The 23,779-nt window shown below is 39.0% G+C and overlaps 2 protein-coding genes across 3 annotated transcripts; both read right to left on the reverse strand.

The window, feature by feature from the left end:
• Positions 1 to 114: 114 nt before the first annotated feature.
• Positions 115 to 20,400, reverse strand: LOC111330714 (cation channel sperm-associated auxiliary subunit gamma-like). The gene is made up of 24 exons (XM_088762720.1): positions 20,032 to 20,400; positions 18,137 to 18,330; positions 17,000 to 17,239; positions 16,174 to 16,393; positions 15,662 to 15,766; positions 15,327 to 15,381; positions 14,613 to 14,753; positions 14,393 to 14,476; positions 13,684 to 13,803; positions 12,941 to 13,003; positions 12,441 to 12,582; positions 11,802 to 11,919; positions 10,622 to 10,765; positions 8,136 to 8,634; positions 7,193 to 7,317; positions 5,787 to 5,867; positions 5,254 to 5,310; positions 4,766 to 4,907; positions 4,046 to 4,205; positions 3,429 to 3,512; positions 2,334 to 2,426; positions 1,757 to 1,862; positions 1,123 to 1,342; positions 115 to 620 (listed from the first exon to the last, which is right to left on the reverse strand). The coding sequence occupies exons 1-24, from the start codon at positions 20,224 to 20,226 to the stop codon at positions 544 to 546; spliced, it is 3,465 nt and encodes a 1,154-aa protein (XP_088618846.1). The 5' UTR covers positions 20,227 to 20,400; the 3' UTR covers positions 115 to 543.
• A 609-nt stretch (positions 20,401 to 21,009) lies between these two features.
• Positions 21,010 to 23,530, reverse strand: LOC111330700 (uncharacterized). 2 transcript variants are annotated; one of them, XM_088762675.1, is made up of 5 exons: positions 23,440 to 23,530; positions 22,965 to 23,327; positions 22,791 to 22,833; positions 22,067 to 22,202; positions 21,010 to 21,721 (listed from the first exon to the last, which is right to left on the reverse strand). In XM_088762675.1, the coding sequence occupies exons 1-5, from the start codon at positions 23,513 to 23,515 to the stop codon at positions 21,212 to 21,214; spliced, it is 1,128 nt and encodes a 375-aa protein (XP_088618801.1). In that variant the 5' UTR covers positions 23,516 to 23,530; the 3' UTR covers positions 21,010 to 21,211. The 2 variants fall into 2 exon arrangements, with proteins under 2 accessions (XP_088618801.1, XP_022791341.2); XM_022935606.2 differs by having other exon boundaries at positions 22,965 to 23,515.
• Positions 23,531 to 23,779: the final 249 nt, after the last annotated feature.

The raw sequence follows: 23,779 nt of genomic DNA on the forward strand, positions 1-23,779 counted from the left end.
ATTCGTTTGTTGAAATTATACGAAGAATTTAGATAGAGCAGAGGCGGTGAGAACGAAAATTATCAGGAACCTTTGGCATAACTGATGACCAATAAATGATCATTAAATTCGATCTAATTGCAAAGTCGAAAACTTTTTATTCGTGAAGTGGTCATGGATCAATATCAGGATCAAGAACACAAGGTACACAACGGGTACAGTTGAGTGAGCCTATCGGTTAGCCCAGCGTTTTCGCTGCATTTCAGGTGAACACTTCACGAATCCCTTACTCATAAGTTTGGGTCGAGTTTAAGAGATAGTAAATTGCGTTTGAACGAGCAATGTCTTTTGATCCAGACTACGCGTGAAAACAAACAAACAAACAAAAAACAAACAGAAAAAAAAAATACAAAACAAAACAAAAACAAAAAACAAGTTATTGACAGCCAGGTCTTAGCTCCAACAGTTACAGTAGGATTGGGAAAGTGCTTGATTTCTGGTAAAGGAGCATCTCTGTAGTGGTTTGTAATACTTATTCGCCTTAAAGAGATGCTTAATCAATACTTAAACATTCGTAGTTTGGAGTTGTTGTGGACTGTTTCCTCTCACATCAATAGAAGCTTCAGGAGTGTATTCAGAACCTGCGTTCATTACAGAAAATACATAAAGTTTTAGCTCGCAAAATGTATTAGAACATACTGGAATAAAGTTTATGTGAGCTGTAACTGCAGAATGAGTGGCCAAGTGATTGCAACTACATCTTGCTTACTAGGGATCACAGTTTTTGCAAACTAAACTACAGAGCTTAGCAAACAAACAACCTCAAAGAGAGACCAGAGAAAGCAACCAATTAAACAAACAGAAAAAAATGACGCCTATTTACACCTCGTCATTAAAAAGGGCAGCTAATTAGCGAGCATATAAAAGGGCCTCTTGTTGTAACGGTCAGATCACCCCTGATGAAGGCACTGCACAGGAGAGTGTTGAAACGTTGGCTCGATGAATTGTAATTTCCGGGTTACAATCATTTAATCTTTAAACCAGAGTAGCATCAAAACATGTCTGATTGTCCACCTAGTTGCTGTGTGAACTTAAACGAAACTAAAATTTTGGCATGGCCCTCATCTCCGACAAGCACGTTACCTTGATTAACATCTTGAAGCTGAACGTGACCTTGATCTTCCAAAGGGTCTATCTTGTTTCTGCGCATGCTAATCACTTTGCTACGGATCCCGTCCCTACAGAGGCAGGGTACGTAGCGTACCAAAGACAACCCACTCTTTAGATACCTCCAGACCTTAGAGTCTTGTCTTTTCAGCAGATAGAAGGTTAAAATGAGAGCAGTCAAGATGGCAAGACAGGACTGCGAATGAAAAAAAGGTTCAGATATAACTTGCTGTCTCTCTACCCAGTAAACCGGACACCAAAAGGAAACATTCTTTTGGAGAGTGGTGCCTTTATCAAAACTCACTGCGAGTTAAAATGCGATTGATTACCTCCTAATTCTATTTTACGAATTATCGCCCAATTTCAATGTATATCATACCGCTGTATATTGTTTGCATTTCTTTGGTTTAAGACCTGATTCAGCGATATTGAAAATGGCTACAGCAGGATTTAAAATACTGAACTGCAAACTTTGCTATGCAACTCTTTGAATACTAACGACTGCTACTCACAGTTTTTTTTAACAGTGAGGGGAAAAGAAAGAGAGTAGGGCTTACTAGAAAGAAGGAAGGGCTTTGCGGCCAGGAGACGCCTCCTATAAGTTTCTTACCAGGACAATTACGGATGATGGGTTGAATGAGCCCGGTGGTAAGCCGTGAACTCGGATCAGGAATCGAATGGTATAGTCACAGTTTGACGAGTCGGCATCTACGATCCTTAAAAGTGGAAACAAAACATTAGAGATGCGCCCTTTATGAAAAAAAAAACCAAAAAAAAAAAAAAAAAAGAGAGGTTTTTATTGACACTAACAGAGAAAAACGGAAAAACTCACTTCATTCACACAACAAGAAAAGGGTTTTAAAAACGTCGACAACATTAGCTACGACACCATTTCAGCTGTGAAAATATACGAGGATAACGCTAAACATATGTCTACAAGATCTATAAAGAGGACTGCAACACAGCCAGCTTCGATTGATTGGTTCGATACAAAGAAGTTGTTAAACCCAGAAAGATAGGTTCATTTGTGACCAGCCCCTTGTATACTATCAATACCAACGATAATGAATTCGAAAGCGTACATTTTATCGAAGAGGATTAACGTTTTAGAGTTAATGCGATTAGTGTGAGAGATCTCAAACGAATGTTGTTTCTATACTCCTACACCAGGCTTTGACGCAGTTTACCTGTTTGAGAATTCCAGCTTGAAATAATACTCGGCATTTCCAGGGAAGTTTGGGCCAATATCCGCACAAGGACTCTGTGTACCACACAACCAGCTATAAAGATCGTAAGATGACAGATTCATAATTCATAATTCTTTCATCGTCTAGCCACAAAAGCTTTCATTAAGCACCTCATTCAACCATTTAAAATTTCTTGAAGGGAGAGACAATTATTGAAACAGCGAGTTATCCTTGCCATGCAAGGACAGGGGCAAAACCTATTCAACAACAATGCTACAATCAATGTTAAAGTTAAAGTCATAGTCAATACCCAGAGAGTCAGACTAGCGATCGTGTGAGTCGTCTCCGTATCACTTTAAAGGTAAAGATCAAACTCATTTCTAAGGTTAGGACTAAGGTTGATATCATTTGCCAAAGTCAATGTTACTGTCGATATCAGAGTCAATGTCTGCGTCTGTGTCAATATCAGTATCAAGGCCGATGTGATTCCAAAGTCACTTTTCATGTCTATATCAATGTTAATGTCAATGTTATTTTGATGCCAACGATTAATTTAATATCATGTGTCAAAGCCACTGTCAATGTGTCTTATCAACGTCAATGCCAACGTCAAAGTCAAAGTCAACCCTAATGTCGATGCCGATTTAACAGATTGCGTTGTCTGTGCTCTTATCCACAACGATAACAACAAATTTTTAACACTGTGATGAAGAATATCGTTGTCGATAAGAGTACAGTGCACGCCAAATCACTGTCGATTTGTTTTTACCACAATATTGCCGTCAAATACAACGATTCTTCCAGTGCGTGACACGTTATGTGACACGTTGACGCGAGCAGCGTTGTCTGTACTCTTATCGACAACGGCAAATTGGCCAATTGGATTGCGACAATACTGCCAATTGTGGTAAAATTCAATTTCAACGTCAATGCCAAGGTGAATTTCAATGTGAACATCGATGTCAATGTCAGCGTCGATGTTAATGTCATTTTTTATTTCGATTTCAAGGTCCTCATCACTCTGACTGTTTTTGCTTTGGTGACACGCGACCACACTGAGATCATTCACAGTTTATCATAACAAAGCTCACTGACCTTATCCCATTTGTCCTGCTATCAAAAACTGGAATATCTCCCAGCGTCTTTAATTTAGATGCCCAGATCAAAGATGCCATGGAGCTACAAAAGATACACGATCAAGAGGTCTTAATGTTACAGCCACTAAATTCTACAATACACAAATATAGGTAAGCAAAGTACTTACTGGTCCTAATGTATAAAACAATTTCCATTGGTGAGTCAAAGTAATCCAGAATTCTATTGGTTTTGCTTAACAATATAATGTGATTAGTTACGTAAACTCGAGCTGTCCTCTTGAAAAAATAAGAACCGCTTGAAGCTGGTGACATGTTGACTTTTAGCTCTCACAGGCTCCTTGTAATATCATTCTTTGATATGAATTTGCTTTTAAAATGTTGGTTTTGTACCCACGACAGTTAGTCTCATACGGCTCTTTACATTCTATGACATTTACAACTCAATAATACGCCTCTTGACAAAGGTTTAATCTTTGGATGAGGATAAAATGATTGCAGATACCTTGTTGTTTGGTAGTTATACATAATCTTTGGATGAGGATAAATGACTGCAGATACCTTGTTGTTTGGTAGTTATACATAATCTTTGGATGAGGATAAAATGACTGCAGATACCTTGTTGTTTGGTAGTTATACATAATCTGTTCCTCTTGTGAGTAGTCTGTTACTGACTGGTAAGTCGGTCCTCCTCCCACTATTTTTAGATAATATTTTCCATCGAACTGATTCACCTGACCTGTGGCTAAGTCTAAGACTTTAAACACTGGTAAAAAATCTGCCAATTGAGATAGCATTCATTAGCCTTTTCTTGTCTTATTAAATGAGAAATACACGGAAACACCAGAAATCCTTGTAAGAGGGTCTCACTGGGGCGATGGCTTTTACGGCTTCATTTTTTAGGCATTTTTTTTTTGGGCTGCTTTACTACTAACAGCTCAGTAATCTCATTGAGACCCTCGTAATCTATAGGAAGTTCTCCAGGAAGTTCTCCAGGAAGTTCTCTAGGACATAGTAATGAATCTTATATAAAAATTAACCGCATGTTTCGGGAAAGTAGCGATGTAATTAAACCAGCGAATGAATGACCTTTGCAATGAATTAGGAAAATGTAAATCGCGCTACCTAAGAGTTAATTTCTCCTTTAGGCCTATAGAGGCAATTCCAATTTTCAAAATTTACTGCAATGGTCATTTCATCTTTCTAATAAATCATCTGCGTGAAATATTTAATATGATATAAATCCTGTTTTAGGCTTGCTTAGAACTCAGAACATCTAACAAGCCTAAGAAAGATGGAGGTTTAGCTAAAACTGAGTGCCCAAATTTGTAACGTTACCTCGGTAAAAGTAGAAGCACGGGACTCCGTGAACGGCAGAACAATAGTGCTTTTTACTCGAAGAGTTTTTTGAGGACTCGGGATCAAAGTAAATCTTCCGACCTGCAGGGCACCCGAGGAGCACAATCATGACGTAGGAGCCCTAGACAAAAGAACAACGTCAGCATGTTTTGAGAGGGAAGTAAGATGCTAAACGAAAGTTATTCAACAGCTGAATATATTCGATCATGCCCATCTTAATTCAACAGGCAAAGACGCTAATTTGGACACGGCTCATGGAGGAGGAGCCTGCATCAACGCCTCGTATTATGATTTCTTTTTTTTGTGTGGCGATTTTCTGGAGCAAGGCCTAAACATGAAGGCCATTGTGGTGACGGGCATCTCGAGGAATTCCTTCTGCGGTGATCTCGCCTGACTATTCCACGTAATTCTCACTATTTCTTGTCAGGTACAGCACTACATGTATACATATATTTTATACCCACTACCTGAATAGAACCCCTACGACCAGAACCGGTGCTACAAGACAGACAAGAATTCCAAATCTAAAAATAAAAAAAAAAACGTATACAAACTTAGAAAGGTAAGGGAATTCTGAAATAGAGAAATCAACTGCATTTTGTGGTCTACTTAGCTCGCAGTTATTTTCACGTACGGAGTGCACTTCGGAAGGTCCTTACAAAACAAGCTTTTCAGTGAAATATTCTGTCACCGGATGACCAAGATAAAGGGTAAGTGAGTGGTCTTTTTACACGGCCGAGTCACACCGATGAGCGTGAGTACCGCCAAAAAGCTACACCAGTTTCTACAGTGACTCCACCTAGAGTATCAGTACTTTCCACTGCCAGTAAAAATTTATCCCTGAACATTTACATGGGGAGAAGCACTGTGAAAATAAGCTTTCAAACCAAAGAACCTAAGCACAACCCATGTCTTTCGATCCAGAGTCTAGCGCGATCACTTGGCCAACGCGTTTTTCACATGCGTGCTTTCAGCTCCTGACTAGATGGTATTTTTCTACCTGAATATGTAAAGATGTTGGAGTGAGTTTCTCTCCTGGGCGGAATTGTGGGAGTTTAAGCCCTGAATCCTGCACTGTCACCTACGTGATTTGGATAAGTGGTAAGATACATTTGGTGATGGTTAGTAGTTATTTTTGCTATTTTGTGTAACCAAAAAAATCCGAGCGTCTGCGGCGTGAATTCTTCTTAGGAACTTGGACTTTTTCTTTGTACCATACTCGTGTCAAACGAGTAACATTCTCCTCTGTTCTACGACTGAGTTCAAGTTACATCATCTCTCTAAATCTATTTGCCAAAATATTTACTTCAGTTGAGCGCTTTCCCGTTGAAATGTTCCCTAAAACCCTGTCTTTAGGTCTTGCTATATGAAAACATGCTCCGAAAACTGATTTCTCACTCACTCGCCAGAAGAAGAAGAATCTCATTAAACCTTAGTTTATAGACGCAAACAACGGAGATGTGCGATCTTACTCCGTTAACTGAGTTCGCAGAATATTGCCTTTTATTAAAAAAAAAGTAAGTTTAGCAATATCAACTCCTTTAAAAACGTTTTATTTTTTTGCCCCCCTTAAACACCAAGGATGCAAACTCGTATAAACTCCCGACATTCTAGGAACAGGCTTCGGTAATAATAACAAAGATAATGAAAGTGGTGATGATAATTTCATTAACAATGGTAATGGCAATGATAATGCATGACAATGATTATGCTTAGGATGATACAGTATCAATGATAATTTAACACTTGTCTGAAATATACCCCAACAGAAAAATCGATCCAACTGTCACTGTAAAGCAAAATTCAAGATTAATCGGCAAAGCTTTCAATAATATTTGAAATAGGTGGCTACCTCGGTACAACACCCGCCGGAGAGAGACTTGATTGCGACTTAGCGAGGTGACTGTGATTTGAGCGCGGTGAAATATACCCGGCGACTCACAACAGAATACCCGCCGGAGCTCCGGGGGGTGCCGGGTCTTATTGAAAGCACTGTAATCGGAGATGGACTTCAGTTCCCTCGGTATAACACCCCCCGGAAAGAGACTTGATTGCGACTTAGCGAGGTGACTGTGATTTGAGCGCGGTGAAATATACCCGGCGACTCACAACAGAATACCCGCCGGAGCTCCGGGGGTGCCGGGTCTTATTGAAAGCACTGTAATCGGAGATGGACTTCAGTTCCCTCGGTATAACACCCCCCGGAAAGAGACTTGATTGCGACTTAGCGAGGTGACTGTGATTTGAGCGCGGTGAAATATACCCGGCGACTCGCAACAGAATACCCGCCGGAGCTCCGGGGGGTGCCGGGTCTTATTGAAAGCACTGTAATGGGAGATAGACTTCAGTTAGTTACTCGCGACCGTGACAATACTTAAATCACGTGCCCATCTATACGACTCTCACCTCGTATCTAACAGCTTTTTGAGGGACGAGTTCTGATCTTCGAGAAGTCAAATTCAAAATGGTAGCGTCTGACAGGTGGAGCGAGGCCCGGAGATGGTCGAGACTCCAAGAATGTAAACTGGTGTCTGGATAAAAAAGATAATTTGATTTGGGTGAGTTGTTCAAGTTGCAATAACATTCTAACACTAAGACCACATAAATGCTAAAAAAAGTACCTTACCGTTTCACTGCTGTTCTCTCACCAATTCCTCGTGAAATAATTGCAGGAGTAATACAGGCGAGCTTTTAGTTTGGACTAGGTGGCACCCACAGTAAAATGTATTTAAAGAGGCTCAATGAAATCACTCTAAAATTGAGACTTCCAGTCGGATAAAACGGTACAAAGAAATGGAGGATATAGTACTGGAAAGAGGGAGAGAAAACCAGAGAATAGAGAGAGAGAGAGAGAGAGAGAGAGAGAGGCCAGATCAGTTTCACTAGGGTTAATAATCTCTCAAACAAGAGTATGTTCGTCCGTATGAGACCTAATCTTGATCTCAACAACTGAGTGAAAGCAGCAAAAAGGTAGAAAGCATGGAGACGTAACAACTTCGGAAGAGAACACTCATAAGGTAGACGTCTGGAAAAACACTCATCCCTTTCCGTTCTAAACTCACTTACTTACTTCACTTTATTTAAGGAGGGAAACGCAATTACCTATTACAGTTTTCTAACCTGCGGCCCTCACACCCACCCACCCCACCCCGGAGGAGGACATCCATCACACAGTCATCTCGTGCGTGGGAAATTAACGTCTCCTACCCCTAACCCTGCAGGAGACGGGACCTCCATTTATTCGACCCTATCCGAGAAGACTACAATATCCAGAATACTACTGGCGTATCTCAGCCGACGCCCTTGTTGTTCCCTTGTCTCCCCTTATTTTACCTCGATCATGGCTCACCTGCTTGAATCTCATTCTCCAAATAAAGATAAAACACAAACGAGTACCACTCTGATCGTCCAAGATGAATCAAATCTGGCAAAACGTCTTTAACATCTGCTGTCTCTTCCCGACTAATACCTGCGCAGTCCGAGTTCATACCCTGTTCTACTTTAGAGAAGAATTCGCCAAGTATGGTATTGTTCTGAACTGGTCCGCCGGCTTTGTAGACGGTCGGCTCAAATTTATTAAAGCATTTCCTTGTATAAAGTACGTCGTGTTTGGCTTCAAATGCGATGCGCGAGAAAGGGCAAGTGCGTTCAACTCTGTTGAGCTGCTTCAAATCGAAGAATGGTTTTTTGAGGCAGGATCCTGAAAAAATCCTGGATTTTTTATACTTTTGAATATTTTCCTCTCGTTTTTGGGAAAATAACTGTCGAAATATTGTTTGGCCAAGTGGGATCTCCTTCCGAAAGACACACAATGTTTCATTTCCATCGCTGTCTTTATCAGCAACAATCTGCAAATGACGAGGAAAACAAAACTGTGCTGAATATCATCGATCTAAACAAAAAAAAATGTTATTCATTTGTCAGTATGGGACAATTTGACAATTTGGGATCAGACGAAGACAAATCTCGGTCCAAACAAGAAATGGAACCTCACACCCTTTTTGCGCTGGGATGCTCTCTACCTTTCAGCTACAGGCAACGAGTTGCTGAGGCCCACCATATGAAAGGTTTAAATGTGATAAGCCTCAAGCATACTGTTAAGATCAGTAATTATATAAAGTCAAAAGCATAATATTTAAATATTTTCTTAAATTTAAGACAAGCATATGGCCCACTTCTCCAACGAATTGCTTGCGCCCATACAAGTGGCAAATGAATACTGAACATCGTTCTCTGTTCGACAATCTTCCTCAAAATTTGTTAACGTGTTTTGTCTTTTAGCAACAATGTAAATAACAGAAGACTATGCTACATAAAGCTAATATGCTCATACTTCTCCCCTAGAGATACAAATCAAAGTCAGGAGAACTTCACTATTTTCTCGTTCTTGCAGACCTTCTTATGGATTTGGTTCACATGAGCTCTTTGTAGTAACATTAAAACTTCTTTCTCATAATTTGGATATATCAACAAAGTTGAAATGGTAAATTGGCCAACGTAACGATTTCAAAAGCTGACGTTTCGAGCGTTAGCCCTTCGTCGGAGCGAATAGAGGAATTGTGGGTTGTGTGTGCTTTTAAAGGCAGAAAATGGAGCTACGTTATTGGTGGGAACACGGCAACGACAAAAACAAGAATAAATTAGTGGAATGAAAAGCGTTCGTTGATCCCTGTGGGATTTAGACTGCCGGTTTGAAAGATGAGCTTTTGTTCAAGATTTTTACGGCTTTCCGTGCTACCTAAGTGTAAGGAAAGACCGCAGATTGCCATATGTTGCTTAGAATGATTAGGTAAATTAAAATGTCTAGCGACTGGTTTCGATGTGTCCTTGTCATTCCTTTCCACGTCTCGAAGGTGTTCTCGGAATCGGTCACCTAGTCTTCTGCCTGTTTCGCCGATGTATATCTTTTTGCAATAAGTGCAAGTTATGCAATAGATTACATTGGCGGAGGTGTACGTGAAGTGATCGGTGATCTTAATGGATCGTTTAGGTCCCGATATTTTATAAGTGTTGTGAATGAAAGGACACGTTTTGCATCGTGCGCGAACGCATTTAAAAGTGCCTGGTTGGTCATTAGTCTGAAAAGAACTTCTGACCAAACATTGCCTATGTTTTTGTCATTTGAACTTCTGACCAAAAAATTGCCTATGGTTTAGTCATTTTAAGCAACATATGGCAATCTGCGGTCTTTCCTTACACTTAGGTAGCACGGAAAGCCGTAAAAATCTTGAACAAAAGCTCATCTTTCAGACGGGTAGTCTAAATCCCACAGGGATCAACGAACGCTTTTCATTCCACTAATTTCTTCTTGTTTTTCGCGTTGCCATGTTCCCACCAATAACGTAGCTCCATTTTCTGCCTTTAAAAGCACACACAACCCACAATTCCTCTATTCGCTCCGACGAAGGGCTAACGCTCGAAACGTCAGCTTTTGGAATCGTTACGGTGGTCAATTTACCATTTCAACTTTGTTGATATATCCAAATTATTTCGTTACTCCCACCGACGCAGCCCCAAACAGTTTCTTTCGAAACTATCAGCCTTTATTCTTTCTCATACACTAAACATGCAGCATGATAAACCATTGACAGTCATTTTCAGTGTTCATTCACCTTTGAATAAGTAAGGCAATCAAATGGGGATTAAGTTAATATTACTGATATCTTCTCATGTGTACAGAAATTAATATCACTGACGCATTCGTTGGGTAATCCGAAACCTTGACGGCCTGGTAACAAGCCAATTACTGTCCTTTAGACCCATGCCACTCGACCTTAATTGACTCACACCCACATACTATCTATTGAAACGTGACCCTTTGCGCTGAGCACTGACCTGCTGCAACCTCCCTGACGAGTCAAAGAATATCGATACAATAAACGAATTATTGTGGCCGAAGAGATCTGGAGCTAGCCCTTTGATTCTAACGCTGCTGTGAAGCCGCTGAACATTTGGCGAGCCAACTTGACCAACCCACACCTACATGTAAGACGGTGATAAATCAGAAGAAAATTATTGTTAATGTGGCTTCTTCCGATTACAGGCGAATCTTTACAATTCTTAAGTACATAAGCCAGATGCAAACGAGAAAAGATAAAGTTGCTATTTAACAACTATTCACCGAAGTGGAGGTGGTCAGTGGTGGATATTTACCGAGCCGCTAAGCGGCTTGGTAAATATCCACCGCTAACCACCGACACTGAGGTGAATAGTTGTTTTAGTATATACTAAAACAGTGAGATAATATACACCACCAAAAATTGATTTGAGTGATTTCTTCCCTGGTCGTGACTAAAATGGATACCTCCAAATCAGGTTCCCGAGCAAGGAATGGAACTGAAAAAAGTATTTACCGAACTATTTACCAATAATAAATATACTTAACTCATTTTTCCCAGGTCGTGACTTAGACAGATACTCCAAAATCACGTTTCCGAGCAAGGAATGGAAGTGAATAAATGATTTACCGAATTATTTACCAAAAATAATTTCCTCAGTTCCATTACTTACTCGGAAACCTGATTTTGGGGTATCCATTTTAGTCACGACCTTTCTTCGCTTGTCACGGATGTAAACCGGGACGCCATTTTTTCCCGAGATCCTCGGAGGCAAACAGCAAAGGATGTTCGGAGTTTGACTAGCCAATCAGAGCGCGCCTTCATCGCTATTCACTGTTTTAATATATACTAACAACTGTTATCCCTTTACACTCTATCACCAATTTCCACATTCTCTTCTTTCAATATCTTTCAGTACTGATCGGGAGAATTGGTTTACAAACCAAGTCTTCTTGAGTTGGCAATCATTTCTTTTGTTCGGCTCGTGATCTTAATGACCGATTCAGCAGTATTGCTGTGAGGAGAAATTAAATGCTGGGCACTCTCGGGGTTTTAAAGTTAAGGGAAGGATGAAAAGCTTTGTGTAGCTATTCAGAGAATCCATTCTCACCTTTTCGAAACTTACCCCAGCTCGATAAATCAGAACATAAATTGAAACTATGTTATTCGTGTCTAACCTCCTGGCTGTCTGTAAGGAATGCAAAAGTTCCATCTAACATAGACGACGTGAAAACAGTTATGTTGGAGTTGCCAGAAAATGACTTCAGCCAATGAATTGAAGTCCCACCGTCCGGACTGGAAGATATCGAAACACACTTTCAAAACTTTGACCAGATAGAGTCACTGTTTTCTTTACTGCCTAAACTTTAAAGAGTTATGACTATGTCGCAGTTGACTAACTAATTCAAATACTAAGACAGAACAAAAACACCAACACCAACAATTACAACAACAACGATATCATTAACAAAAATTGTTTTTAATCCGTTGTCCGCGGGTTTAATACGAACCAAACTAACGACCAGCTCATGGGTTCAAATTTGGTATATAGGCCTGAATGTTTTTCGGGCCTAATTTTTACTACTGCTTAAGTATTGTTGCTAAAGTGGTGTTTATTTCGTGAACACCGCTTTCATATTCAGTAGGAGTAGTGGTAGCAACGATGGCAGTGGAGGTTTTGGGAGTGATGATAAAACGAACCGACGTTTCGTCGTTATTGTCATTACTGACCACAGTTCTTTCCTTCTTTATCCCAAGAAATTTAATGGTTCTAGATTAATCAATAATCTCAGACTTAAAAATGAAATTAGAGATACCTGAAAAATAGAACATTTCCCCAAATAAACAGACTTTCACAGGCAACTGGAGTGAATGATATATCTGTAAGTGACAGCAGGGAGGCAACCTCAGAACCTTCAGCAGTGAAATTGGATTCAATTCTCTGCCAATTTGCACTTTCTAAAGAGAAAATAAAAGGCTTTGTAAAATAATCTAACTTAATTCCGCAATGACCAACTCACACTGAAACACTCACATACTGAGGAGCTTGCTAATTGCTTTCAACCCATGACAATAACTTAAAGTAGCCTAATTGAACATCGAAGAACAAAAATAAGGCAAACGAACTGCCTAAAGCGCGGGAAAGGAGGACAACCAAGTCGTGATCGGTTTTAGTTTTGCATCTGATTGGCTATGGACCAATTACAGAAGCGAATGCAATCTCGAATTATTTCAACACTCAATTGATACCCTCCCGCCCCTTTCCCCAATTTAAACCAATTTACCAGTTTATGGCACACAAACTCGATTAACTCACCCGTTTCCAGAGACTGAAGTAACGTAGGGAAGTGAAAAAGTGCTTTCCATTCCATGGAACTTCCTGTATCACAAAACAAACGGAAAAAACAAAACAAAACAAAGCAAAATAAAAATAAATAAGAGGAAAAAGGTATGTGGTTCCTCGCTTTCTCACTGTTAAAGTGAGGCACTGATGCTCTATGAAATAGTCGTAACAAATGCGGTGGATCTGGATAACTTCTCTTGTGACAAAATCAGGATTCAAAATTGCAGGGTTGGAAAGGATCCACAATGCACCTTGTAAATAGATCACGAAGGAAGATATTTGACGAAGTTTGAGTTTGATCATCGGTATAACGAAAGATCTCCCAGGAGTATTGCTTAAGGCACATAACTTTTAAACTAACCAGTCCTCGGACATTAACAAACTAGAGGTTCTCTCTTTGCAGTGAGACCCCTTTGATGACATAAATCTGAGCTCCTTATCAAACGAGCGTGACGACCTATCTTCCATTCTGAATTTAATTAAAACTTCTCCCTGTCAAATTAATATATATAGACTAACTACCAGCATACAATAAGATAAAATCGACAAAGAAATATCAGAATGAGCACCCACAGGGATCTCTCATTTTAATTTACAACTTTTTGTAAGTCAACTAACACCTATGTGATTATGATTATGAGTCTGGGATGTTCTTCTGTAAAGCTTTAGGCTGACATTTCAAGTTTCAATTATAATTCTTAGCTTCAAAGACTGACCTTCAAACCGAAGAACACGAAATGTTTCTGTAGAGGCAGTCTCAAGCATAACGAGGACAACAAATGATCCAGTCTTCACACCACTAATGCTGCCCGAAATCACCTGACATGAATAACTTGCTAAGAAAAAAACAACAAAACGAAAAAGTAAAAGAAGCATATGTATTTGTCATTTTACGAAGCAAGGTTGTAAGTCACTTTCTGACCAACAGTCCTCGGTGCTCAGGACGTGATTTGGACATGATTATAGTCACGCACATCGCCTTATTTAGACATGATTATAGTCACGCACATCGCCTTTTTTGGACATGATTATAGTCACGCACATCGCCTTATTTAAAGACGGAACCGCCAAGAACCTGATGGAAAAGTCCAACATTAATGACTCGAAATCGCCCAAAAGTGGGCGAACTGTTCGGAAGTTCTCCGAAATTAACGAAACTGTCTGCAATAACATTTAGCCAGAACCGTCTGAAAACGGACGATACCATCTAATATTAGACTGAACAGTCGAATATCGAAGGGAACCATCCGATATTACGGGTGCTCCTTCCAAATTAGACGGATCCATCTTGATTCAAACGGATCGTTTGAAATTAGACTGAAACGTCCGAAATTAGATCCAGCTGTCCCAAATTATTCAGTGTTACAATTAAGAAGTGCACGACTTATTTAGATATAAATGCTGTGAAGCACACCTAACTTTTACCTGCATTGTCGAGAAGATTAATCAAGAACTGGCAGACATTTTTACCACTTGAATCCCTCTGCTCGGTAAAGTTTGCAGGTTTGCCTATAAACAAAAATAAGTGATAGCTCGTGAACTAAACAATTACACAAGCATAAACACATTCATTCACTGTCAGGAATGATTAATAACTTTTGATGTGCAAAGAGCTTGCACATAAAGTACACAATAATGAAGTTACCTCTCTCTAGCACTGCCATGAAGACTTTTTCTTTGTCCTGCTCATCTCCTAAACTCAATACTGTCACTGTATGAATTGATGACTGAACTGGGCCAACCATTTTGCTAACACAACCATCCAATACTAGCGAATAATTCTCTGCTGCTAAAGCACAATTTTACAGTCAGGTTCTACTAATAAAGTAGTCTGAGCCTGATGGAGTTCCATTTGCTTGTAAATTAGTACGATCCTTTTGGTGTGGGGAGGCTTACAAAAGACCTTTGTCCATAACAAGACAAGTTTCAAGAACTAGAGGAGGGGTTCTCATTGAGCGCTCATAATTTTTCTCCATACTGCTCATCAAAATATCAGTCAATGTAACTGAAAGGGTCACTATGAGTTTTCAACCAGACTTCCTTCAACCAGGCATTGTCATAATATTCTATGTTGTGGTAATATTACATGTTAAAAAGAAAAAAAAATTAAAGATTCGTGGCAGCCTTGAAGATTACTTGTGGCTGCCCCTCCCCAGTTTTCTTTATGGTGCCTGTGGCAAGGGAGCAAGGGTGTGTTGGGTACTGCACAGCAGTGCTACCCAAGTTTTGCAGCACTTATTTATCCACAAATGTCAAAGCTGGGCAAATAAGGCTGAGATTAGATAAGATAGAGGAAAGAGGTAGACAAAGATACATAAATATATTGTACTTTCAAATACCAATAACAACCTATACTTACAGGTAACATAAGCAGGAATTTTTGAGTGCTTGGCTTGCAGCTCCAATATGCCAGCCTTTGAATAAAAATATGACCCAAATAGGAATTAGGTTGGTACAGAGTGCTAGTTGCCAGAGTCAGTAATACCTTACTCTTTACCCCTCTTTTGGAGTTGCACTTCATTTTAATTGGTTAAAGTTACCTAAATATATCTATAAATTTCATCTTTCATCCAGAAATGAAACATTACATGGCTCTCTTACCGAATGGTTGGGTTTTAGATGACTTTTCTTATAGCAATACACTTTTAAGGGTTACTATAAAACATAGAAAGTAAATACACAATTCATTCTTACACCAGTATTTATAAGTACTCTGTCGGGAAGAGACAGTGCCCCTTTAACCTCCACAAGTGCCTCTGACTGTCTCATTGCACATCTATTTTTGACTGTGTTTCCAAACTAGAGAAAGATACAATAAATGGTCACAACTTCTCTCCTCTAAGACCAAGAACAAAAAGACAACATAGAGCTTAAACTATGTTTTTGATAACAATGAAGCAAAATCCATTTCTGCCTGTAAGTTTTACCACAGTCCACAATATACAGAGCCAAGACAAAATATTACTGCAGAGTTCTTCTCAATTTAAATGCTCTTGGTTACATAGTTGTGTGCATGCTTTGTGAATTTTACGTTCATCTTGGATAATTCATAAATGTAAATGTTCATACTTATCTCTGCAATCAGCATATTTCAATTCATATTATACTTTGCTCAACTACCAAAAAGAAATGCTATGAAAACCAGTCACTACTACAACTGTAAGTGAATGGTAGAGTTCTAAAGTGTATCGGGTTTAATCACTCACTTGGATCTTCAAAAACATCATCTTTTCAAATTCAGAAGATGTGAAGATGACATGGTTGGACATTTCTAAGGATCCAACAACACAATTTGGACTCAGGTTTGGGACACAGTTGATTGGCACTGAATGGAATATTGATGGTAGCTGTGCTTCCTCTCCAAGTCTGTTGCCAAGTCTTGTGTTATTGACCAGGTAGCTAAATCCATCCAGATGTAGGGTAAGCCTGGTATTTGATATACATGCTTACTTCAATTTCTTGTAGAATTTAACAAATCCCACTATGGTCTTTTCACACACCCTTCAGAAAAAGACAAAGAGACAAGGAAAGGGAAGGACTGCTAACTCATAATGAATAGCTCGAGGTTTTTAATGTAATCAGTACACATCTTCCTGACAGACAAGCCTTTAACTCATTCAAGCTGAGAGGAAAGCATGGATATGTAAATTGTTTTTTTTTGGTTGAGCAGAAGAAGTAAGCCATTTATATTAGTTTAAAGGAGTTGGCAGTAACACTTGCAAAAGGCTTTCCAAGGTCTGTTAAAAAAAAAGTAGTCTTAGAGAGTTTTCTTGGTGAAAGTGATTTAGTTTGTTATTTGTAAGCAGAAGGCTTGAAAAACTATGAGCCCAATTAAAATAAGACTTCCACCCTGTAGAGTATCTATAGAGTGTTTTCACTTGATGTAAAGGCAACCATGTTAGTGTTGCTAAACAATGACTACTCAGCCAAATTGGTGTTTCAAAAGAAACTGGTCACATGGGTAAAATAGCTCTGTTAAACAGTGTCAGTTGATTGCATTGGGAAAGAAAATGAGTAAAATTATTTTCCAACCTGTGAGATTCTAAATAAGGTCCAATGCCACTATAGATGACCTCATAGTGTATAGTTAGTACCCTTTCAGGGATATGAAGAGGAACTAGCCAAGCTGGGTTACACAGCTCTACAAAACTGGAACAGTTGGTTTCAACTTGGCAGCATTTAACTCCAGCTTCTGCCATCTGAACATCTTGTGAGTGCACACAATTGGGTAGAGGACCATCACAAATGCATTGGCTTGACATGAAATATAACCTGGCCCTTAGCTTTGTTTTTATTTCATGCCTATGCTTTAAATTCTTGTGAAATTATACTGATCAAAGCCAAGAAAGTATTACATAATGCCATATAAACCATGTAAGTGAAAAAAACACTCCAACTAACTTCTACTTTCAACACACTACTGCGAAAACTTCAAAACTAGTTTTGTCTACGACCTCGTCAGTTGATGACAAAACCATCAACTGACTTTTGTCATCAACTGACGAGGTCGTAGACGAAACTAGTTTTGAAGTTTTCGCAGTAGTGTGTTGAAAGTAGAAGTTAGTTGGAGTGTTTTTTTCACTTACATGGTTTACATGGCTTTAAATTCTATTTTCAACCTATTTTGTCAGATAACAGATCTTTGGTCCTTTAGACACACTGACTTCATCAACACAGGTCAATAAGTAAACTCGGTTACTTTGTCAATTAATCGATTGATCATACAAGTTTGGGGCGTGGGAATTTCAGGGCCATTATAAACAAATTGAAACCAACTTTATGAAGAAACAAAGTGGTTAAAAACTCAATCTGAATGGAGGCTAACCAAAAGCAACTAAGGAGTTGAACTTGGGGCAACTGAAGAATCCAATAGGTTGAGGTTGCCGCAGTGGAGGGCTTGAACCTGGGACCAGCAGATTACAAGTCCAGCACTAGGCTACTTTGCCTCCACTGCATGACCCAAACACTTTCCCCTAAAGTGAAAACAAACCATTTAACCATACTTTTGGACTTAATTGTCAAATCTCAACCTCAATGGCCTAATCAAGGAATCCATATACCTCTGCAGCCCTTAGATTTTCTCTCTTTCCTTGGATGGAAGAAAATTTTGTTTAAAAAATTGATAGAGACTTCATAATTAATGCCCAGTGTTATTACTATTGTACGCACCTGTCATTAGTAATTGTTTTATTGATGAAATAGCATCCACAAGCTTCCTGATCTCCCATTTCTACCAGCAACGATGATATCAATAATGAAAATCTCCTGGATTTATGCTCACTTAGTCCAAATGGCTCCATTTCAATGCTAACAATGGGATTAACACCTGTCATTATCAATGACCTTACCATCTTGGAGTCAATCTGTACAGAGAAAACAAATGTAAACCAAAATTAGCATTATGTCCAATGAAATAGGAAATTCACCTTTGGTCACAGGATTTTCAAACAAATTGATATTTCCTTCCATTATGAAATGCTTGCTAGAATACTACCAAAAGATGAATAATAATAATAATAATAACAATAATAATAATGCAGCATTTGTAGTGCACAAATTCCATGTGGATATGCTCAAATGCACATGAATGAATGAACGAATGAATGAATAACTTTAGACACATAACATTGATGAGTCTAAGAAAGACTCGTTACAGAAATGTACATGTATCTACAATAGTTATGAGTATTTAAAAGTTATAAGTATTTAAAAGAGTATTTAAAAAAAGACTAAGAATTAGTACAAAAAAATTAGAATCATTTATACCATTGCCTACAATATAATCTAGTCAGATTAGGAATCACAAGTCAATAACTTAACTTTCCTGAGTTGGGTAAGAAAATTTTTAAGCTTGGGGGCCGCCCTAATATGCAAAGGTAAATTGTTCCAAAGATGACACGCAATATATGAGAAAGATCTGTGTTTATAATTAGTGTCGGGGGCCGGCTGGTCGAGTCTGCTAACATGACCACAAAGATTGTAAGTGCAGTTTTTAATTCTAAACATATTACTTATATAATTAGGATAGCCTTTGTACACAAGTGTGCGAGCTTGGACCAGGCACCTATGGTTAATGGAATCTAAATTGTACTGCGACTGTATCTGCTCGTAACTAATAGACTTGGGTAAATTAAAGAGAGTTCTAAGTACATAATAATTGGTATGTTCTAATTTGTCTGATAAAGTGTTATTAATTCCTATCAAAAAAAGACTACAATAGTCAAAGTGAAGTAGAATGTATGACTTATATAATTTAAGTACTATGTTGTTGTCAATAAATTCCTAATTTAGGAATTTACTTAAATCTGACATATTCACTTGATCCATTTTGCCGTAACCCTTTACACCTGGCCCTGACATCAGTATTTATCAACTCTGCACTGTTCTTTATAAATTTCCTATGGTACTGACAAGAAGCTGTTTAACAAACAGGGCCCCTTCTTAAATTGGTAGCCTTTGCATTTCATTTAAGGGTGATAATGTAGCGAGAAATTAGGAGCCACACACTCTTATTTGATTAAATTAATCAATTGATGATCACTATTTCAATTTCTGTAGTTGCTTTAGTTATCAGTTCTAAGACTGAAAAAAAAAAACTTCCAATATGATAAAATATCAGGGTCCACTTGTATATGGAAATGCTTTTTCTTCAACTCTAGTTGCTCCTAAAAAGAGTGTCAGAATTGCTGATTGGGGTTGAAGCATTATGATTTCCTTTCATTTTGAGGACATTTTGTACGCTTTAATCCATATCCCACTGATTATGGCGCCCAAGGGGCAGGTATTGAAAAATACGGCCACTAAGTCTCACCCATGTGGATCTCTAAATCCTCAGCCAACATCTACCAACATGATATTTCAAGGGGTGCTTTGCGTTTAAACAAATCAAGGTTAAGTTTGTCATGAATTACCCAACAGGTAATTTGCAACCAATCACTGGTTACAATGGTGAAAGAAAATAAATGTTGGTGGACGAACAAAAGCAGCTAATGTTTACGTCCATCAACATGGCGACAATGACGTAACGAGCAAACCACCTGTGGATTCAAAGTTAAGGTTCTCACCATGTCATCGCACTTTACTCTAATCCTCAACAAATACTGTCCACCTGGAATAATGAAAAACGTCGGCTTTGAAGGATTTTCCTTCTTCACTGCATCTAGTACCCACCAACATGGTTTTTTCGAGGCAATACAAGGCGTGAAGCTGAGCACGAGTACGAGGACGATAAAGATGGCGAAGTACTTCCAGTTCTCCATTATTCTATGGCTTTTTCATGCCTTTCTCCTTCAATTTGTAAGTCTCACGGCTGAGTTCGATTACTTTAGTAGCGAGAGATATTGAAACTATAGTTTCATCGATGTTGGGTCGTTGTTTTCACCTGGTATTTTCTAGAAAGAGCCTTTCAGCTGTATTTAAAAACGTTAACCTTCCACCTCTCTCTATATGATTAATTTTGGTCTTTCCCAGTCCTCTTTCCCTGCATTGTAACGCAAGTGACTTATGGAAATGTCACGCAACTGTAGAGAACCTTCTCCACGATAGAGACTCCTTCGTGAAAGCTATGGGCTTTGTTTTAAACATTTCCGGGGTCCAAAAATCCATATCCAAAAACCACTATCTAAATGACATGTCTCTTTATATAAAATAAAGTGGGGTCGGAATGGAGATTAAGCCTCGGTATATGGTATTGCAATTAGTAAACAGAACTCTTACCGAGAAAGCAGAACCTTTTCCTGCGATACTCAAGTCGGGGGAGGGGTCTCCGATTTTTTTCAATTTCGGGTGGTTTCTGTATTTTTTTCCTAACATATTCCCTTCTTGCAAAAGAATGTCTCTAGTATCTCTAGGTTATAAAAGCTTTGATTTTTTTTCCTTTGAAAATTTTCGATAGCAGCGGAATTTTGCTTTCTTTGTTATATCTCATCCGTTTAATGTTTATGAACGAACCCGCAAACACACTCAGAAAATGATAACCTAGATGATTTTTGACTGAAGATTTCCCACCAATCTACACTCGAAAGATAAAAAAAAAATATGAATCAAACAACACAAATAAATCGTTTTATTTACTTGTTTATCCATTGCTTCATCGTTTATATTACTTATCATTTTAGGTACATCTCGTGATCTCCCTTTTGGTATAAATTTTTTAACCGAACTCTTTTTTTTATTTCTATAAAGGTTTTAACTAGCTTTCACAGCGCTACAAGGCTCAAGCGTTTTCAATTCGATATTATTATGTCACTGAACGAAGATGTACCCCATTGCTTTTAGATGTTTACCACCGCGCGAATCCTCGTTGCCACACGAGCTGCTATCATCAGGCCGACCACCAGTACCAAAGCCTATTCTAGATGACCTATACCACCTGCAGGTGTTTCCCTGGGCACCAACTATGCCAATTCTAGCTTTGGAGTAGCTAGAATCGGGTATGACATTGAAGCCCTCCCTGTAACAGTCTGTCTGCAAAGAGGCTTCGGAACCAATCAACGTCTTCCAATTTTCAGGCCCGTACGAAGTGTTATGATATCCTCCACTGGCAATCAATGAATGCAGGGAATTGGCGTGGACGTTCATGACACTGAATCGGACTGGCTGGAGGCCGATCTTCATTCCGAGACAGATCTTGGAGAAGGGTGTGTTCCAGTAGGTGGGCAGTTTTGTTTCTTGTCGGTCAAATCCAGTCATTCCTCCTTCTAAGTTGTAGTTTTCTTTGTTGCCCCAGAATTTTGAGTCGTAGTGAAAAGTCCGCTGTGATAACAAAGCAAACGGAAACAAAGTTCGTCACACAAACACAGTTTTATAGTCGAAAAATACTATTCCGGACTCGCTCAGACCCTTCTCATCAAATCCAGGGGCTTAAAAATGTCAACTACGAGTATTTCCATTATCGGATTTTAATCTACATGTTCCTTTGTTGATTTTCTCACAGCTTTGCTGACTGATGGGCGTGATCAGGGGTTTTGACCTTCTGTTATAAATTTTAGTTTCGTGAGTTCAACAACCTCCCCCGACGATAAATGATCGAATCCCTGAGGCGACAGCATTTATAGTTTCCTTCCTACACTGTATTAATGAGCTTTTCAAAGGACCTACCTTTTGGCCGTCAATCTTCATGACCAGCGTCCATCCACCTCCTCCGCATGCACCCATGCCAGATTTGGTCATGTGACAGTAAATGGGGACATAACCACATTCCGTCTGAAGCAGGTAAGCATCGTTTGCCAGAAACCTGATCTCGACGAGAAAGATAAAGGTTGATGAGAACACCACTGACAAGGCAGACTCAATCTTGGCATTTGGTAAATCAAAGAGTAGTAGTTGAATATATACCTGAACAAAAGTTTTGTGACAGGCGGAACGGCGAAAAAAAAAAACTGCTGAAGCTGGCTATAAGGGAGATATGCTAGCGGAAGGGGAGAATCTTATGAATCTGTTGTCTATAGAAATAAGATAGTCGATTTTATTTGAGCCCTAATCGTTTCCATTTTCCATGAAAACTCCTGGCTAAGATTTCATAGAATTTTCTCTCTGCTAAGGTTTGCTACAGAACTTCTCTTTTACCATATAATGGCCAAGGGAGTTAGCTCGTAGGAGACATGAAAGGATTTTCCATCTACACATCGTAACTATCTGAATCTTTTTATTTAATTATTTCCCTTACTCTTGCAGACACTTTATTTTTCTCGATATTTTTCTCAAATTCTGCCATGGGGTCTTCAGCTTTGCGCTTAAAGCTATTACCGGACATTATGGAGACATTCTCAAAACCCACAGCCAAACGGCTTTTAACTCTGTAAAAATTTCAACCAATTCTCACCTGTTTTTCGAATAAATCTCTTTGCACGACGATGCTACCTTTTCTGAAAGGAGAACAGCAAAGGTAATAGCCCATAAGTTGAACACTCGTGAATCTCCCAGTTTTATTTAACACAACCCTCTAAAAAATTAAGACCCATTAATGAAATTAACCATCGAAACACAATCCCCATACCTTTGTACGGAATCCATGGCATGCCAGCCTTGTTCTGCAGTGAGTCTTTGATGAGTTTCTTAACTTCGTCATTGTTCATGCTCGACGAAGATCCAGCGAGGTTTTGCAACAAGCCAAGCACCTTCGTTAATCCATCGTTCACCCGCTCTAAACTTTCGCCTTGCTTCTTAAAGTCGTCACTGGGACGGACCGATGAGGTGCCAACTTTCTTCTGCAGAATAAACAGGGCAATGAGTCTGGTTAAACGCTCGTCCACTTTCTGTATCTTTTCATCCAGCTTGTTGGTGCCTCCATTAGTGAACGTGGCTTGGTCTATGTACTGGTAAGTAATATGTGGACCGTGAGGCGAGGACCCGTGAGGATCTGAAACATTCATATTTTTGTAGGTGACTTTGCTAGCAGTTACTTGGCCAATTAACAGAGATAAAATTATACCAGGTAGCAAGAAAAACTGCATTATGGCCGAAAAACGTACAGGCTGTTAAAGCTTTGACTGACTTAGGTGCAGTTACACACCTCTTACATGGACATAACGTGTCTGCGTTCAACATTTAAATGCTCCAAATTTTAAAGTCTTGGGGAAGACCATTTTTGGAAGATATTCAGCTTATGCTTGAAGAAGTCAATTTGCATATTTTAAAAGATAAAAGTTTTTTATCACTTCCTCACAACTAATTTCCCTGTTTGCATTATCACAATAAGAAAATTAAACTAAGATACTTTCTCGAAATGGGGCATTTATTTGAATTAAAACAAATTAAAATGTATGAATAAATAAAATCAGTAAACAAGAAATGAAAGCCACGATACTTGTG

Source organism: Stylophora pistillata, chromosome 6 (assembly GCF_964205215.1).
Source record: "Stylophora pistillata chromosome 6, jaStyPist1.2, whole genome shotgun sequence".
In the NCBI taxonomy this organism is placed as follows: domain Eukaryota; kingdom Metazoa; phylum Cnidaria; class Anthozoa; order Scleractinia; family Pocilloporidae; genus Stylophora; species Stylophora pistillata.

What these genes read in the sequence shown, in the direction of transcription:
- LOC111330714 (XM_088762720.1), bottom strand. Translation starts at nt 20,226, where the DNA reads ATGGAGAACTGGAAGTACTTCGCCATCTTTATCGTCCTCGTACTCGTG. An exon ending in AAAAAGCTGTTAGATACGAG is followed by an intron (nt 5,868 to 7,192) that starts GTGAGAGTCGTA and finishes CAAATCACGTAG; the next exon opens with GTGACAGTGCAGGATTCAGG. An exon ending in GCTTCAAGATGTTAATCAAG is followed by an intron (nt 621 to 1,122) that starts GTAACGTGCTTG and finishes TAATGAACGCAG; the next exon opens with GTTCTGAATACACTCCTGAA.
- LOC111330700 (XM_022935606.2), bottom strand. Translation starts at nt 23,421, where the DNA reads ATGCAGTTTTTCTTGCTACCTGGTATAATTTTATCTCTGTTAATTGGC. An exon ending in GCCATGGATTCCGTACAAAG is followed by an intron (nt 22,834 to 22,964) that starts GTATGGGGATTG and finishes TTCTCCTTTCAG; the next exon opens with AAAAGGTAGCATCGTCGTGC. An exon ending in TGAAGATTGACGGCCAAAAG is followed by an intron (nt 21,722 to 22,066) that starts GTAGGTCCTTTG and finishes TTGTTATCACAG; the next exon opens with CGGACTTTTCACTACGACTC.